We start from the raw sequence: 19022 nt of genomic DNA, 5'->3' as shown, positions 1-19022 counted from the left end.
GGAAAGACCTTCCCCGGTTCTTCGTTCGCGAAGAGACTGGCCATTCAAATACTTCATCCCAGTCTTCTACTCAGAAAATTAGAATTTCATCATCTGAAATTTAAATGGCCTTTTGCATCCCTATTTATATTTTCATTCCATTTATTGAGTGAAGGGCTACGCAACTCCACTTTTAAAAATAACATGGTGGAGTTTTCCATTCTCTAAAGCAGTCCTCTGACAGAGACACACAGAGCGTCTCCTCCTCTGAGGTGTCTAGTCTTCTAAGGCTTCCCTGCAGGGTTCTGTGCAGCACCAGCTCGATGCAAAGTACTGACAACAACCCTTCTCACCAAAGAAGTAAGCATTTGCAACCACCCAAAATGCTGCCCTCTTTCCATAGGGACAAGAATACCCCAACCTCAGAATTCTATGCATCAGTTCTTCCACACCTTTATAACCCCCTTTTTTGGTGTGGTTTTGGCATATTGAATGCATTCTAAAGTGAGGTCAGAGTGGCAGAACCTTGATTCCTCCTCCCTTTTCTACCCTTAGTGGTAACAGTGCACTCCCTTTCTCTAGCCAAGCAGTTTTACCTGCAGAGACCCTCTCAGAGTCCAGAATAACCAGCCATGTCTCACGGAGGGAAAGGAAGCTTTTAATTGGCAGTAGGAGGGTTGATGTCCCTCTAAGTGCTGGATTATAGGACTCAGTGTTTGGTTTGGTCTGCCAGCAGCTCAGTGGGATGCAGGGGCAGCACGAAGAGCCATCGTCATCTGTAGCAGACACACCAATGAGTGCTGTGCTGCACACGGGGGAAAATCAGCCTAGACTCCTGCTATGTAGCATTTTATTGTTTTACCAGCCTTGAGAAAGAACTGAAATGACCAAGGAGATGTGAAAGCTAGGAAAACCAAAATGCAGGTATGAAAGTTGCAGTTATAGCAACATGACAATGTATTGAGCTGGAACTGGACTTTGCATCAGCATCCCGCTGGTTTATTTAGAGTCTGCTCAGCACCTTTTGCTCTAAAACAAAAATGATCAAAACAGGACCTAACAGGACTTTCAGTCTCTGAATTTCTCACTGCTTAAATTCCCGCTGCTGAAAACTGTCAAATTAAGAGAGGAGTTCTTCAGAGATATGGTCAGGAAAAATCCAGGGTCTGGAGTGTACTTGCTCATTCTTTCACTAATGAATCATGTGGCCAGGGGTGTGACGGACAGGGCAAAAGGGAACCTGCAACCCACCTAAACATTCCCAGTCCCTACAATGACAATTGATCAGAAATTTGCCACTGTAACCAGAAAAGACAGATAGAGACAAGTAAGGCAACAGTATCCAGCGCTGCCTGTCTCTCAGTAAAAACAATATTGACATTGCTAGGAATAGGTCTTACACTAACTGTGGAAGGCATCTGGACTCAGTTTTTTAAATTCATTATCAACTCATTATGAGAACTTGCTGTGTGAAGCAGAGCTTGGAACCAGGTGCGTCTTGTTTGTGGGGAATTTAAGTGTCTGCAGGAAATACCTGTAAAAGGAGACCTGTTGTGGAAAGTGAAGGCTGTGAAGAACTCACTGGTGTGCAACTACTGGTTACTGAAGAAATACAACCTTAATTGCTCAAGAAAAACTGTCCTAAGCATGGAGAAAAGCAGCAGCAGGTAAACAAGAATGTTATTAGTGACAAAAAAACAGCTAATCAAGAGGCTGAGTACCTGATTTGGTCAGTGAAAGAAAATCTTCCCAGCACTGTGCAATATGTAGCTCAGGAGAAAGGACTAAAGGGGACCCTTGAAATTGCAAACTGCCTTCCTGCCTCTCTTTTCCCCACTACCTGCTTCAAGGATTCAGGTTGCCTCTGCTTGCATCGAGAACGTTTTGATCAGGCAGTCAAGAGCCCAGGGTGATGTTCAGCAGCAGAAGGGGCGTGCGTGAGTCAGTTACCCCCATAACTCAGTATATTTTTCTCTTTAATCCCTCGGTGAAGCTGTATTGCACATGATGTAAATTTTAAGTAATATTTGGAGCTGAATTAATGCATGGAGTCTATACGCTCCTTTTGCCCAAATGTGCTAGAGCTCCAGAGAAGTGCTGTGGTACAAACTTCCCGCTGTTCCTCCAGGCACAGCAGTTCTCCCTTACCCAAGTGACATTAAATGGCACAAAGGAAAGTGCCAGGTATTAGACCAAAGCAAGAACTAGTGGCTGTCCTGCTGCCCAAACCTCCCTGAGCACCTCGCCTGCCTTACACTCACCACTGCTGCTGGGCTCTTCTGCTGGCACACAGTGCTCCACATCCTCAGGCTCCAGGAAGTCTCTTTTCAAAACCTCAATGACTTGTATTCTTCGAAGACTCACAAGGTCTACATCTTTTAATTTCTTTTCCAGCTGCTTTACCATTTCTTTGCTGGACTGGCTAGTCAGAATTGTGATCTGAAACACAAACCAGAGTGTGCAAGAGCTGCCTCTACCCTAATTGTCTCTTGACAGGTGATAATGCCTGGTCTGTTTGAATAGCACTGGTCCCACCTATGGAGAAAGGAGAAATCTCACTAAAATATCTCATCCATTCAAAACCAGATTTGAAAGCTATTTTTTTGAACTTTGGCTTACATTTAAGCCAATATGAAATGGACTGAGGGGGTCACTGGAGGAACATCTGTAGGTTTTGTGCCACTGCTGGAAGGTGGAATAATTCACAGACGTCTTGAGCTCTGTGCTTTGCATGTACAGTCAGTGAGTCTGTGTGTGTAAGGAGGGACTTACCCTGACACCACTTCCTCCCATTGCTGTGCCACTTATAGTTCAAATAGATTAAATCTGGCCTTCTCACTTGAAAGCTGAATGGGAATTTTATATTTTTTTAAAGAAGAATACAGTCTATCCCAAAGATATTTCTTAAGAGAGCAGCAGTAAGTGTGATACCCACTACTACTATGTGGTGTAATACTGAGTAAGTAACTGCAAGGAGTTTTTAGAAGAGTTTCTAGAAACTTGTCAGGCATGTTTAACACCAGCTTCCTGGGTGAGGACTCTCTTCTGTGTGCCTGAGGGTCTCAGTGCAGCAGCTGGAGCACAGCTCAGGTGGGAGGTCTGTGTGTCTGTGATTGTCAGTGAAGGTTGGAATAGACCAGAGGGTGAAGGGGTGACATGGCCTGGGAGCCAAGGGGGTTCCAAGGGTGAGAACGTGGGAGGAGCTGGGTGTTGGAGAGATGAGGAGATTTCTAGACAGGTCTGTGTGTGTCTGTGTGTAACAACTGTGACAGTTTGTACCAGTAACTGGAGCCTTGGGGACTCGTATGTTCAGATGCCAGAAACTAGGGAAACTGGGCTCTAGGAGCAAATACTGGGTAGACTGAATGCCTGAGACCAGCTGCTGGAGTGATCCACATCGTAGGCATGGAGACAGAGATGTGTGTGTGTACACACACATTTATCCATGCATATATATATTCCCGCAGATGGATTTCATCCTGCTCAGACAGACAGGTGCACAGGCTGAGGCCATCAGTGCAGTTGTGTCTGTGTGAGAGCCCTGAGCATCTGTGATCTGTGTGAACACATATGCCTGTACATATGTGTTACATGTGTGTTCTGTGTTCATTTGCCTGATGGGAATATGAGCTCAGCCTTGCAATTTGTAGGGCCTAGGGACATGGAGCTGTGTCAACCTTGCTGAAGCCAGATCAAGCCTAATTTCCCTAACAAAGTAAACCTCTCCAACCAAACTTCTCCCTAGTGTTTGCCTCTGAGCTACTGGGAATAAAGATATTATCATGGTCACCTTTTAGGAACTAATGAAAATGGCTTGCAGGAACTGTTCTTAAGCTGGGGGTAGCTGAACTGTCTAAAAGATATAATTATCTTTTGCAGAGCTAAAGCAAGAGCATTTGCTATACTGATGCATCAGCGTATGATGAATTTTTATTTCATCAAAACCATGGCTGTAATATATCTGTAGCATGTTACTTCCAATTTACCCTTTTCACAACTTGAGTCAGACCAGCACATGCTGGTCAGAGACCAGGAGAAATATTTTACCACATACAAAAGCTGAGGTAGCTACTTTGACTTCCTTTTGTTTTACAACAGTTTCTAGATATAATCCCTTAATGCCATTATACTTCCCAATCTGACAAAAAATGGGCTACTGGTGACTTGAAAAATGCTTTTCATCCTATTGCAGGTTGGCCACATTTCCTGCCCTTGTAGCTGCTACTGAGATTTAGTTTTGTTGATGCTGGCGATTTTTCCCCTCCGAAGTTAGGATCTCAAAAGAGTAAGTAACTCTTTCTACTTTTAACTACTAGTTGGGTTTTAAATGATTACAGGTTGTAACAAAATCTGCCTCCTATGCTTACTGGTCAGCTAGGAATATTCTTTCATCTTTGTGTTTTAACTGTTATGAAAATGCACATTTGCCTAAAGGTTACAGCTGATTTGCATGAGCAGACAGTCAGTGGTAACCCTGTGCTCTAAACACTGGACACCGTGGTCTCACACTACAGCAACTGTCCTCTAATAGAGGTGTAATGCTCGCACAAGCACTCATGTTCCTGCTACTCACACACTGGCAGGCACATGCATCAACAGCTTCTGACAGGCTGTTTCTTCACCCCCCTGCTGTGGTCCTGTCCCTGTTATTCCTGGCTGTCCCAGGGAGCTCCTCGATGCTGGTTCCTGGAGTGCAGCTCAGGAGGAGTCTCTTCCACATTAGGGAAAGTACACGGAAAGCTTTTTGGTTTAATTCATTTTACTTTAGAAGTGTAACAGAAAAACCAAAAGCCAAAGAGCGCCTCTTTCAGAAGAAACGGCTTCAAAAACAGAAATGGTGACTTGTGGGAGATGTCAAGTACTCAGGCACCACACATAGTCTGCCTGATACAGTTGAATTTAACAGGGTAAATGCTTACTTTAACTGGCCTATCTTATCCGGGCTTCCCTTCCAAGAAGGAAGCATTAAAACCCCATATTTTTTATTTCTTCAAAAGATACTGTATCCGAGCAAAACCACTCAAAGGTCTTCTGAGAAAAGGAAACAGAAATACAAATTCAACTTACTCTGCATAAAAAAATGCTTGTGATGAAAAAAAAAAATGCAATCACTTAAGAATCTGAAGCAGAAAGCTGCCTCTTTTAGAAACATGGCCTTCTGCCAGTCTGTGATCACAGCCTGTCACTGCAGCATGTCTTACATCCTCTTGCAAAGAGAAGTACAACGTACTTGCATAATCTAGAGGAACAAGGATTGCTTAGTGGAGTATAAACTCCCTATACTCATGGATAGCTTAATTTTGAATGTAGCTTATGCCTTCAACTATACTAGAAGTCATCCTGGACTTTGTTGAGTGTCAAAAAAAGGTCTTGTCTACACTACAATGTGCACTCAGTCTGTTCCAACCCCCAGCTTCAAAAGCACAAATCCCATTTGAAATGAGCAGGAAAGAGACCTCAAGGCCTTAAGAAAACACAGAAAGGCAGAAAATCAGGAGAAAGACTTCCTGGATAGGCAAGTGAGTCCCAATTACATCTAGGAGAGTCTGCCTGATCACAGCATGACTCTGTGTGACTCTGGAAGGGTTTAAGGATCTAAACAAAATAAAAGGATTCCTGAAATTTCACTCATGGAAGTCTCAATTCGTTTTTATGACTGACAAAGCTCCAAAGCCAGGTGGACCCTGAGCCACTGAAGTCTGAAATAAAAGATTGTTTGGAGATGATATTTCTTATGTCCAGAGGAAAACACCATTTTTTTGAGTCCTTCCCCCTCTAACTCTCTGTTCTTTCACATCAGTTGGTGCTGCTTAAAAAACACCGCTTCCCTGTGAACCTTGCTCTGTTTTCTACCTTTGTTTATCTGTTCTCATGTGTTATTAGCAGCTTCCCTCCTTCTTATGCAAGCACACACACCCAGATGAGAACACAACCACCAACACCTGTTAGATCCTGTCCCAGGAAATCCAGTTGATAGGACTGCTGTACATATAGTTTTCCCTAGATAATGTCCCCTTTTCCACTGGAATCTGTACAGAGGGATTCAAGGACTTGGTATCTCCATCCAGGATTTCTGGACAGTGGATCTCTGAAACAGCCAGACTGCTGAATACCTAAAATGTTCTGGCACGTTCACTATACATGTGATTATCCATTTATAAAGCATGATTGGTGAAATGGGATGGCTTTCACTACCTTCCCAACATTTTCTTACCTCAACAGAACTGTTTGTTGAGCCTCCTGCTGCTGTGTGTCTGCTGTATTGTTTGAATTGCTGCAATCCGTCCTGCACAGCTTGTACCACTCCATTCCCCCCCTGTGGGAAACAGCCTTCTGCTGGAAGCAAACGGAGCTCCGAAATGCAGGCTTGAATTCGTGCAAAGTTTTCTTTCACTTGCTGCAAAACAGCGTTCAATGAACATGAAAGACTGTTAAACAAATAATATGAAACATCTTTCCATAATGTGGAAGAAGGTTTTTTGAATTCACAGCACTGAGGTTAGACTGGGGGCAGGAGCCAAGTCATAAAACAGTGAACAGTGATATGGATTCAACCCAGCTGGTTGTTAGGTCAGTAAAAATACACACAACCACTCCTCAGGTTTTCAGCTATCTCCCTGTTGCTAAGCCAAAATGCAGGAGGAATAGGACATTACCCTTTTCTCTAGCCCTGTGTAACAGGCAGAACTTGGGACATGAATAGGAACACTGAGATGGTGGAACATCCCCAGGCCACAGTCACTCCTGCCATATCTCTGCTTTTTGTTCATTGAGCTGTGAACCTCTGGAATTCCTTCAGGAGGGTTTGGAGTTAGAGTGTGGCAACAGGTTCAAAAATGAGTTCCACAAGCTCATGTCATCAATGCCAGGGAGCACCATCAGCTGGAGGTGCTCTGCTCTGTCCTTATTCAGTCCCACATTAAAAGTTTTTGATGCTTTAATGCTCACACCCTATCTTGTCACCATTTGCTGTCCTCTACAGTTATCTACATACTTTCTGGTTTCTTTTTCTTTGCCTCCCTGCCCTTTCCAGGGAAGCTCTTTGGACTTGTCAGACCCTTTTGGGGAGACCATAAACAAACACCCAGGAAAGACTATGACAAAGGTTACCGTATATGACACTTCCCCATGTATTCTCCCAGTCTTTATTTTCAGCTCAGGGACTTTCCTGACTTCACATGACTTGTCTAACAAGCACCCTTTAATACAGCTCTTTCTTGATTCCTCACTGAGCAGTGTCAAGTCTTTCTCTAGCTGGATCAGAAAGACACTGTGCTCACAGTCTGCCCTGTTGAGACACGGGCAAATTCAGGGGTGCAGGAGAAGTAATGGAACCCTGGTATTTCTGAGGAAGGCTGAAATGGAACACATACTCATCAGACAGAGATGTAAAACTGCTCCTGATTCGGAAGCAGAGTACCAGATACCACTGTTACTGAAATTAGGTTCATCAAGCCATAGAAACATATAGAGTGTCCTGAATTGAAAGGAACCCACAAGGATCATCCAGTCCAACTCCTGGCCCTGCACAGACACCCCAAGAACCACCCCCCTGTCCCTCAGAGCATTGTCTAAACCCTCCTGGAGCTCTGGCAGCCTTGGGGCTGTGCCCACTGCCCTGGGGAGCCTGTTCAGTGCCAACCACCCTCTGGGGGAAGAACCTTTTACCTGAGATCCAACCTAAACCTCCCCTGAAAAAGCTACAGCTGTTTCCTTGGTTCCTGACACTGGTCACAGAGAGAAGAGATCGATCCTGCCCCTCGTGAGGAAGCTGCAGACCCTGATGAGCTCTGCCCTCAGTCTCCTCTTCTCCAGCTGAACAAAGTGACCTCAGCCACTCATAGTCTGAAGAACACAGTCACCTTGAAATACTTTACTGTTCCTGAAAGTGAAAGAACAGCTCTGAAAAACAGCTTCAGTACAACATGAGATGTCTGAAATAAAGAGATGGCTCCCAGAGCAGAACACCCAAAGAAAGCTGGGGAGAAGGGGAGTGGGAGCTCACAGTCTGCATGCACAGAACTAACTCAAGTCTTTGAGTGTGAGCTTTGCTGTCTTGGACAAGTCCAAAAGAAATGCAGTATTATGGCAAAAGAGCTGATGTGATGACCAGTCATGCAAACAGGAGGGGTATTTTTAATTCTCTATACAGCATTGCTGAGTCCAGAACTGGAATCAAAAACCAGCAGACTGAATATACAGAAGGGCTTGGAAGTTATTAAGTGGTTGTAAAAATGCCTTGCAGTTAGACTTATAATTTGTTCTCTTTAATTTACCAGCTAGAAGACTGAGAAAGGACTTGCTTCTATTTAGATGAAGAAAGGGTAAAATACAAGCAGTTTCTCTGAGCTAGCCAAACGAGTAAATATATTAACAAACCCTTGGAAGCTAAAACAAATAAATTCAAATAAGAAACCAGGTGCAAGTCTCACAACGACAATGATTAACCACTGGAAGAAATCACCAAGAAAAGTACTTGATTATCCACCTTGTAATATCTTCAGACCCAAACTAGATGGCTTTCTGGAAGAAGTGTTTTAACGATATATGGGTACTTTGATGAAATACAATAGCCTGTAATATGAAGAAAGCCAAACAGTGATCTAAAGGTTCCCATCTTTAAAAACTGTGAGCATCAAAATGAGGAATTGTTGTTTAAATAAAAAAGACATCTGATCAAGAGCAGCAGAGTCATAATACTCTACATAAGTAGAGGGATTGTGTCAAGGGTCAGATGTCCTCTGGTGAGCCACAATTACCAGATGAGATCGGAGGTAGCTGTCAGCCGGCACATGCTGGACCAGTGCCAGGACATACCCAGTATTTATAAAAGTAGATATTTGGCCCCAAACACTCACAAACTAACTTGGACATAATGCAAACTCAGAGAGAGCACGTCTGGAACCAGCTGTGAAACAGATCACCGAGATCGTCCTGCAGTGACATGCCAGTACGAATTACCACTAAATTCATCCTAGGAAGCAAGAAAAAGTGTTTGCTCCTAAAGCCCCTAATCAGAGTGATTCCACGGTATCTTCAGAAAACGTTTCTTTGGTATTCCCTTAGTCACCTGAGTCACACTATCTATAACCTGTTCTATAAAAGAAAGCAAGCAGCTGCGTGGTACTTGGTTGCTGGTTGAGGTTAAACCAAGACACACCATTAGCCACCTTCCTCTTGAAGATCACATTTGGTAAATTACTGTTATCTCTGATTTTTTATTTTTCCCAGTTGATCTCTACCTTTCCTGAGATGTGAAAACTTAACAAAACATTTCAGAATGTTTTCACCATTGCTGTATAAAGTGGAAGGGTTAGTTCTGTGTGTTTACATTAATGTTGTGCAAATGAGATTGCTCGGTGTGACTGTTTCTAACACTTTAACTTCATAGATTCTTGTGCACTTTATCATGCACAAACTGTTACTGTAGAGTTGCTTGTCATTCTCCATCTACATTTAGTCCACTGCATAGCCCCAGATGAGTGCAGTACTTGTTCTTATTGACTTAGATCTATATATTTAAAAGCTGTGCAGATGTGGTGCTTAGGTACATGGTTTAGTGATGGAGTCAGCAGTGCTGCGTTTAGGATTGGACTTTATCTTAGAGGTCTTTTCCAATCAAAATGATTCTGTAATTATATGATTTCAGGATATTTCTCAAATTTGGCAATAATCTTTTAACTCTGTACCTCTACATTTAAATATCTGGAATCAGTGGTAATATTTTTTCACTGTCCAAATTATTACAGCTTGGGCTGTGTTTGATAATTCTGATAGAGAAGCAGTACAGATAGTGGAGAAAGTACCATATGAATGGTACAGATGACAACAAAACCTAACTTATGCATGTGAGCAGCTTCACAGATCAAAAATATTACACTTCTTTTAAACTTCACTTTTCATAAAATTCTGTGAAACTATGCTTTTTGAGAATGACTAATTTTTAGATACACATTTGCAGTAAATAGTAACTTTCTCTACTGAATGACAACAATATATTGCATTCCCCTTTGTGAGCTCCCCAGGGCCCCAGTTTTGGCCATACCGTGAAGGGAAGCAGACACTCCTGCTGGGGCTGCACCACATAGAGGCTCAGCAGGGGCACACGGCAGGGCCCTGCCAAGCCACATGCCAAGCACAGCGTGTTTTCCAGAGCCTCAGAGAGCACAGAGCAAGTATTGGCCCAGGAAGGTGATGTGACATCCACAATGAGAATCCGTGATGGTTGCTGGCAGTGGGCTTTAGTAGCAGGAAAAGTTCTCCGTGTTTCTGAGAGTAATTTTCTGGAATTCATGGCTTCTGAACACAGGTACTACATGTCCAATTACCCATCTGCATCTGAATGGGAGAAATAAACAAAGAACAGCAATGAGTGAGACTCTCCCTTTCCCATTCAATTTAAACCAACCTGAGGCACAGCAGACATTAATGACAGAAGTTCCTATATCTTTCTCCAAAGCAATCACTGTCCATACTCTAGGATAAACTCACAAAAGACAAGAGAAAATGCATGTGGTCAGAAAACAAAATGCTTCAACTAAAGACCCGTGGCAGATACTCTCTTACAGGTGCAGCTGGAGCAGCTACAAATGTTAGCAGCACAGCCATACTTGAGCTGTGTGACATGTCTCCTGATCCCCTAGTGGGGCTCAGATGCATCCATGGCCAGCAGACAACCAATGTTAAGCAGCTACTGGAAAGCAAGACTGTGAAATCCTCCTCCTAATTCTGCAGTGGTCAACAGGTTCTACCCAAACACCAAGGAGAACACAGTCCCTGCTCCTTCATACCCAGCAGTATAAGACAAGTAGCTACTATATCCAAAAAAGAACATCACGATGCATCAAGAAAGTATTGCATATACATAAATATTACCTGGTGGATGGGAGAACCAACTTTTATCCTTCAGACTGTCTAACAGCTGGGATAAGCTCTCTGCACTGACAAAAGCTTTGATGAACACACAGCACTGTCTCGTCCTGTTCAACAACATGGGAGCACTGCAAACCTTAAAGCATCTGCAACGTCGGAAACTCCAAAAGAATTTACCTCCAGCCAAGTACCATCTTTGATTCCCAGAGCTGGCTGGTGATGCTGGGAATGCTGTGCAGGGAGGTGGCTGTGCTTCACGTGTCATAGAGGTGTGCCAAGAGACACAGAGATTTGTTAGAGCAGCTCAGGAATGCTGCCAGTATCAGGTGACAGCTTGCACAAGGCAGGGGAGGAAAGATAAGGGCTCCCCAGTTCCCCATCATCTTTGTGTAGGAAGAGAGGTAAGGCCTCTTGTTGCAAGGCCATGGGAGACCACAGATCCCTTCAGCAAACAAACAGAACATATGGTCAGGGCACATTTCTCCCCCACCTCTTTTTGTTCATTTCCTTTCAAATATCCACCCTTGCATCGATCAGCATCACTACATATCACCTCTGCACGCATAAGGCTCAGCTGGTGCCTTGAGAGACTCCCCCAAAATCTTTCAGAAAATGTGACCATTTCTGGTAAACAGTCCCAGAGAAGAAGAGAGGAGCAAACAGGAGTGTGCTGTCAGGTCTTCTGCCTCCTGTACAAATCAGAGGAAACCAATCAGCCCCAAGCAAACACCTCACAGTTTGTCTCAAAGGTGTAGAGCCAAAGGATTGAGATGTGCTCATCCACAGACCTGGAACATGATGCTTGTTCCCCCACCCATCTCTCTTCAATATATACATCTCAAGCACAAGAGTCAGCATTTTCCTGTTTATTTTTTTTTCTTTGTGAACAAAGAATCTTCATAAAATCTTCACCAAATCTGAACAAAACATTCAAGTGCTCTTTGTAAGGATATTGAAAATGCTTCAAAAATGTGCCTTGGTCTTGGCAGTCACAGTACTATATAACCATACAAGTCTATCTGTGTCCAGAAAAGTGTTTTTATAATTGCATATATCTTCTCAATAGGAACTAGAATGAAATCTTTCTTCCTACAGCTGTGTCAATTCCTAGCAGAATTAGTAAGTTTGATGCATTTTCTATACTGGCTCTGGTCAGAACCCAGGCCAGTATGCATGCCCGTCAGTTGTGTGGTATGTTCAGCTCAGACAAAAAGCTCTTTTATGTTCACCAAGAAGACAAGATACTGTATTTCCCACAGCCTCCAGCACTTTGGAGTAAGAATTTCTGTAAGTCTTGAAAAGAGCAATAAATGCTTTTCTATTTGACTGAAGTATCATCAGACAAAAAATTCTGTATTTCTAGGATTCTTGTCAGTGAAGGCAAAACAGAGTGATCACAGCTTGAATTCCAAAACTGAGGCTAACACTTTAGAGCTGGTGAAAATGTTATACATATTGATCTAGATCATGGAGATATGTGTACGTATCTTGCTTTGACTAGTCCTCTGATATAATTTCATTGTCAAACGAAAAACTGCCAGATACCACTTTAATTGGTGTCTCTTCTGGACCTTTACAATTTGCAGGAGAGTTTACTAAATTACATCACTGAATCTGGGAAAATACTTGTCTGTCTGAATTTTTGGGGATGAAGCTTCATACCACTGAGCTCTGCAAGCCCCCAGTGCTTTATCAAACAAGGAAACAAAACCCATCCAGCAGTCAGAATCTACAAGAGTTGGCTGTTTGATTTGCATTGGTTTCAGAGAGAAAAATGAGCCTTGATGCTGAAGTACACAGTTTTCCTAAACTTGAATGAATTCTCTCATTCTTGACACTTTACAGGACTATGCTTATTTTAAAATGCTTTTGTAAAATAGATCCCTCATCAGCTATACTCTTTACCAGCTCAGTGAATTTCATTTCTTCATAATTGTAATGTCTTAATTAATCTCTGCTTAGCAACATTAGTATGATTTATATGCAGCTCTCTGTATATTATTTGACATACAGTGTAAACTGCCCACCTCTGTTACAGCCTCCTGTCACACTTGGCTCTGGTGAGGTTGGATAGCTAAAGAATTCTGTATAATCGTCTAACTGGTTGCTGTGGTAAAACGGCATCTTTATTTAAGGAGCGAGTGAACCACCAGAGTCTCCATCCTAAGGGACAATTCAGTGTGCACGAGTGAAAACTGTTAGTTCTGGCAGCTGCTATGACATTAACTTCTAGCTCAATAAAACAGAACTTACCAGCTGTCAGAGCTAACAGTGATGTACATTTTGCTCAATGCAAGAAGACATTTCAGAACGAGAAAAACAGGGACATAAAGAAAACTTTATCATACTGAGTACCTTGAATGCTGAGGACATTCTGCACTTGCATATCATCCTATATGCTTAATTTGTTCCAGTCATACAAAACCATCAAATAATATCCAAGTCTAAGAAAGTAACACCAAAGCCACTGTTTAAAGAGTATTAAGGATAGCTGGTTTAAAAATGTGCCATTTTCTGAGTAAGCTTCAAGACCCAGGGAAATATGAATATTCTCATGTGGAAAACAGATCAAGATGCATAAATAAGTGGGTTTACTAGAGAATAAACCAGCAACCAATTGAGAAGCCTGAGACATGGAATGGCTGTGCAGTCGTAATGACCTCTGTTTTGCATCTTTTTGTCCACCTAGACTAGAAAGGAAGGTATTTATTTAAAAAAGTGGGGATGAACAAAAGAACAAAAATAAAAAAACCAAAAGAGTTAGTACAAAATCAAGGTACTGAAAACAAAATTTTTCAAGATCCTATATAACAGAAGATATTATGTGTTATTCTATACATCAGTGCTATAACCAATCATAAATAAATGGCTTTAGGTTTGTGCTTTTATTGACATAAACCCACCAAATCTTCTTAAGAATAGTCACTTTATATTAGTGTTAAAATCACTCATTATAACCGTCATAGATTTTTTTTTCCTTAAAACAAGTGGAACTATAACATAAGGGGAGTTTAGAAAAAGGCGTTTTCTAGTACTGAAGCAGCAAGTTATGATGAAACCTTATCAAGCAGTACGTGGACAGAGCAGCAGGGCAAGGACAAGCTGCCACATAATCCACATAGTGCCCAAGTGCTCCAGCTGAACAACAGCCAGCTCATAAACCCCAGCAGGAGCGCTCTGAGGAAAGCTGTGTTATCATGGGGGACTTGCGTTTTGAGTGACAGGCTGAAATTCTCAGAATTAAACTTTATAGGTACTGTAATATCTTTTTGATGAGATTATGTGTACAGCTAACGGAGCCTCACGGGGCAAGTGTTCCGTCTTGCCTGGCATATTGATTAAGAAACTAGAATGACATGATGTCAAGACACACACTAACCTGATATAAACCTGCATAATTCATGAGCCCCAGCACATGCTGCACACAGGGAATCACCACAGAGGCTGCTTTAATGGGCACATGGGAAATCCTGAGATATACCCAAGTACTGGAGCAGACTGGTATTGTCCCCCAGTTCATGTGTTTCGATGGATCTTCTAACAGAATTTCTTCTATCCTGGATGTGGCCTCTGAGTCTAAATTTTCAGTCTCACTGTAACATTCTCACAGGTTTATATTTCCTGTACTTTTTTTAAAAAAAGCTTTAGATAGCAACACTCCCTCCCTAATGAACTCTGTGGCTGGATCCTCAGAGCAAGGAGGATACAGCACACAGCAGCCTGCTGCCCTTGTCTTCTGGCCCACAGGAAAGCCTACAAATCCCACCTGGAACATGAAGACTTGGCCACTGAGGTCTCTAAACTGGACAGCCTCGACCACCACAAGCCAGCTCTGCTCCGTGGCAGTGCTTGGGAAGGGCAGATCCCCCTTCTCCGCTTTGCCCACAGCCGGTGCCTGCTGGAGAGGGGCAGGTGGGAATCAGGGTGAGTCCCCAGCAGGTCGGCAGAGCAGACGAGGTGGGTGAAACACTGCCCGTGCCAGTCCTCCTTCAGAAATAAACTCGGAGCCCTTCGGGCAGGGCCCTGCTGCAGGGGATGGGCTGGGACACTGTGCTGGGCTGTACAGACGCCGGGACAGCCACGTGTTCATGAACGGTGGCCAAGCTACAAAGGGGTGTCAGGGCACACCAGCACCTTTGCTGGGGTCTTTCACATCCCATGTGTTTTCCAGACATTATTTCTTGCTGCCACGGCATCTTTCTCTGTACTGGCCATTGTGTGAGGCACAGAGCAGGGAGGTAAGCACTAGGTTTGCTCCTTTAATGAATTTCATGAAATTCTGGCAGGGGAGCACTGGTTTCGTGCTGCTCACACCACTGCCAGTGAGATCTGGGATGCAGAGGCCTCCCAGCCCACACTCCCGGAGTTGCTTAGGAGTTTGGAGGATGCACTGCTCAGTTTCCACGGAAGCAGAGGTTTTTCTTTTTGCTCTCCCAACTTCGAAATATCATCGACATGGCTTTACACAAGTGAGTCTGGAAAAAAAGATCCTTTCCCCTGCCGCCTCCGTGGTTTGGAGTCGGGCCCGGGCCAGTGCCCGGTCCCGCACCTGCCGTGGGCGCTCCCCGCTCCCGCAATTCTCCCAGCTAGTTCCCTTCAGTACCGGGAATGTCGCGGTTCCGGGCACGGACCCACCTGGGCGGTGCCGATTCCCGATCCCGTCCCCAGCAGGTCCCGAACCTCGGGCGCTGCTCCCGCAGCTCCGCGCGCGGGCGGGGGCTCCGCGCATGCGCAGGGACGTCCCCGCGCCGGCTCCTCCTTGGCGTGGTGCGGGAGCCGCGGGAAAGGGGTGCGTGGGGACCGAGAACCGCGGGAAAGGGGTGCGTGGGGACCGGGAACCGCGGGAAAGGGGTGCGTGGGGACCGGGAACCGCGGGAAAGGGGTGCGTGGGGACCGAGAACCGCGGGAAAGGGGTGCGTGGGGACCGAGAACCGCGGGAAAGGGGTGCGTGGGGACCGGGAACCGCGGGAAAGGGGTGCGTGGGGACCGGGAACCGCGGGAAAGGGGTGCGTGGGGACCGGGAACCGCGGGAAAGGGGTGCGTGGGGACCGGGAACCGCGGGAAAGGGGTGCGTGGGGACCGAGAACCGCGGGAAAGGGGTGCGTGGGGACCGGGAACCGCGGGAAAGGGGTGCGTGGGGACCGGGAACCGCGGGAAAGGGGTGCGTGGGAACCGGGAACCGCTCTCGCTCCGAGAAGCTGAGGTTAATGAACCTCCCAGCAGAGCAGATCTTCAGAGCTGATGTACTCGGCAGTCGAAGTCATCAGGAGGGAGGCTTTTCGCTCCAACACCGAAAGAAGTAAGAAAAGCCAGTGCTCTTCCTCCCCAGGCACCAGCACATCAGGGCTTGCGGGAGCCAATAGCATCGCTGCTCTTTGAGTTCTCAGCCGTGCCCGCGGGGGTGGAGGCATCGTGTTCCTTCTCCCTGTGCTCCAGGGCAGCCCAAAAGCACCAGCACATCCCCTGGGCCTTTTTGGGAGCCTGAGGTGTTGCAGCACTGGTAAAACCGTAGGGGGAACATCTTCTCTCACTAAGTTTTGTATCATACTTGAAACTTTAAAAGTTAACATTGTGTAATTTACCAACTGACTTGCACTGGTTACACTGAAAGTGCTGAATAGTTGTAGGGTATAGTTTATTGGTTGTATTTAAGCCATTTGGTGTTTGTTTAAAAAGGGAGGTGATGGAATGTTATGGGTTTCCCCCCCCAATATTTTGAGGTAGTGCCCTGAATTACTTTATTTCTGCCTCTCTCCCAGTGGTGGGAAGTTTCCCAGCCGTCTCACGGCAGTTCTTGGGCAGCGCAGCTGCCAGAGGTCACTCCGAACTATCAGACAGATGAAAACCCCACAGCGAAGAAGAACCTGGATTTGGGAGATGGAGAATTTAATGGCATCGGTTTGAGCTGCGCCAGTTCATTGAATGCCAAAGGAAGATCCAGGACTCCTCTGGTTCCCTTGCTCTGGGCATTTTGGGAGAGGAGTCACCTCCCAGCAAAGGACAGGAAAGGCAACCCAGAGGGTGAGGCTTGGGAAGGAATTGGGAGCTGAGGAGAAGCTCCAATCAGCCTTAAACTCCTGGAATGGTGTGGGGTGGAAGGGACCTTATGGATCATCTCCTCCCAGCCCCTACCGTTGGCAGAGACATGTCCCTGGCGAACCTCCCGTGGAATTCACTCCATGCCAGGCTGGTGACACTGGGAGGGTTTTTCTCCCTGGGCCTAGTCAGGGTCAGGTTTGGGGTTTCCCTGGGAAGAAGCTGCATTTCAGGAGCTGGGAGGCTCCATGCCTGGAGATGTTTCCAGTGCTGCTGCTTCTTTTTTAACCACTCTTGGCCAAGGCTGGGCATGTTGTTGGTTCCCAGAGCGAGGGGGGTTGTTCAGATTGCACTGGACAAATATCCTGGGTGTTGGGAGGCTGTGTGGTCTCTTTTCTCCTGCATGGAAGAGTGGGGGAAGGGGGACAGTCCCGACAGTGGCAGAGACACAGGAACAGCCCAGTTCCAGGGAGGACTGCGGTGTCCAGCTCGTGGTTTGCACCCTGAGGTGGTCTTGTTAATTCTACCTTAGAGACTGTTGGAATGCTGGTGTAGATTTGGGAAGAGCCAAGTAAGCTGGAGCTGTGAGGTTTTTCCTGCCTGAAATCCATGGGGATGTTTTGCCTGGCTGTCCCAAGAGGAAGCAAGAGCTTTGGAGTCACTGCATCCCTTGGAAAACCAGTTCAGGAGGGTTTGTCTGACTCTGCCCTGACCTGTAGCTTCCAGGGACCCTCCTGCTGTTCTGGATCTTCCTGGGAGAGGACATTCCCATGCCTGCTTTTTAGACAAGAAATCCCAAACACAGTAAGTCAGTCCCATCCTATCTGAGCTGTGCCAGTGGTGAGGTGTGTGGGGGGGGAACATGCCATGCTGCTCTTTGAGACATTCCTGACTGGAATTGGGGCTGAGGGAGCGCTGAAGCCACTAGTTCAGCTTGGAACACCATCCCCAGGGAATGCTGAGGCTTCCTGTGCCTGTGGCATTCAGCAGCACATCCCTGATGTGGTGCCAGAAAGATGAGGGGGGATGTTCTGGGTTAGGGGAGGATGTTTCTGGGAGCGACTTGGAAGAGGAATGGAATCACAGGCTGGTTTGGGTTAAAAGGGACGGTAAAGACCATTTGGACTCTGGCATCTGATTCCAGGGCAAAGATCATGTCTAAAAGCGCCTCCTCACCCTCCTGGATGTCGTGAGTGTCTTCCACGGCACTGCCCAGCCTGTTTGGGAACGGAAACAGCTGCTGGGAGCTCTAGCAAGAGCGTCTGGAGATCAGGTAAAAAGAGCCATGTGATTTTTTTGGCTGCTGCTGGATCTGGTTTTCCCCCCTGTCAGTGACACCCTGGGACCCTGCAGGGGCAAGCGGAGCCTCAGGTGGCCCGCTTTCTCTTAGAAAGATCCTGGACAGCAAATCAGACAACAGAACTCAAGAACTGCACAAGCATTAAGAGAAGGTTTGCCAGGAAGAACAGGAGTTCCTTGTTTTCCTTAACACTCTGGGACTACAGGACCCAATCTTTGCAACCAAGTGACAGTAGAGATGTTATTAATACTTTAAACTCTCCCCCATGGTTCTGTCTCAGAGAACTGGGACAGCCCTGAGCTACTCCCATGTGCCCGCAGAGCTTTGGGGAGGAGCAGGATGATGTCCCACTTCTGCTTAGAAACATTCCAGAGGAGGAAAAGCCACTTCCCTTCTCTCTCTGACCCAGCACCAAAGCAGCCCCACAGGACAACGTGGATTATGCACGGAAGGCCTGAGTCAGTGTGGGGAAAAAAAAAAAAAAAAACCACTAAAAAAGCCAAAGCACCCCAAATTTCAAGATAAAAACCATGCTGCTTCTGTAACAGGAGAACACAAAACTCATTAAAGCCAGAGAGAAAATTACAAACCAAAAAAAAAAAACCAAAAGAGATGCTTTGCACGGATATACTCTCTGCTTGATCATTCCAAAGGAAATTCTCCACATATCATAAGCCAATAACCAATAATTTGTCCTCTGCTGAAAATTAACGACTTGGGTTTCTGCTGCTGGGCTGGACAGGTCCCCGCGGGACCGAGCGGGGCGGGGAAGGGACGGCACGGGAGGGGAGCCAGGGGGCCTCGCGCCACGACGGGGGCTGCCCGCGCTAGTGCC

The 19022-nt window shown here is 45.6% G+C and overlaps 1 protein-coding gene across 2 annotated transcripts in view; it reads right to left on the bottom strand.

The window, feature by feature from the left end:
• The window catches only part of M1AP (meiosis 1 associated protein), a 22948-nt gene extending 7393 nt beyond the window's left edge, over window positions 1-15555 (bottom strand). Inside the window, exons 1-4 of one of the 2 annotated variants that reach the window (XM_027905305.1) lie at window positions 15487-15555; window positions 10025-10317; window positions 6194-6376; window positions 2241-2418 (exon numbers count right to left, since the gene is read on the bottom strand). In XM_027905305.1, coding sequence (XP_027761106.1) covers window positions 2241-2418; window positions 6194-6376; window positions 10025-10273 — 610 coding nt within the window. In that variant the 5' untranslated portion in view covers window positions 10274-10317; window positions 15487-15555. Of the gene's footprint in view, window positions 1-2240; window positions 2419-6193; window positions 6377-10024; window positions 10318-13104; window positions 13128-15486 lie in introns of those variants that run through there. The other variant, XM_027905307.1, reaches the window with a different exon arrangement.
• Between the last annotated feature and the right edge of the window lie 3467 nt (window positions 15556-19022).

The sequence above is a fragment of the Empidonax traillii genome, unplaced genomic scaffold (assembly GCF_003031625.1).
Source record: "Empidonax traillii isolate 1590-97213 ecotype Southwest subspecies unplaced genomic scaffold, ASM303162v1 scaffold1139:size213905, whole genome shotgun sequence".
NCBI lineage: Eukaryota > Metazoa > Chordata > Aves > Passeriformes > Tyrannidae > Empidonax > Empidonax traillii.
The sequence above is the reverse complement of the archived record's forward strand: the minus strand, read 5'-3'. Positions and strand labels throughout refer to the sequence as shown.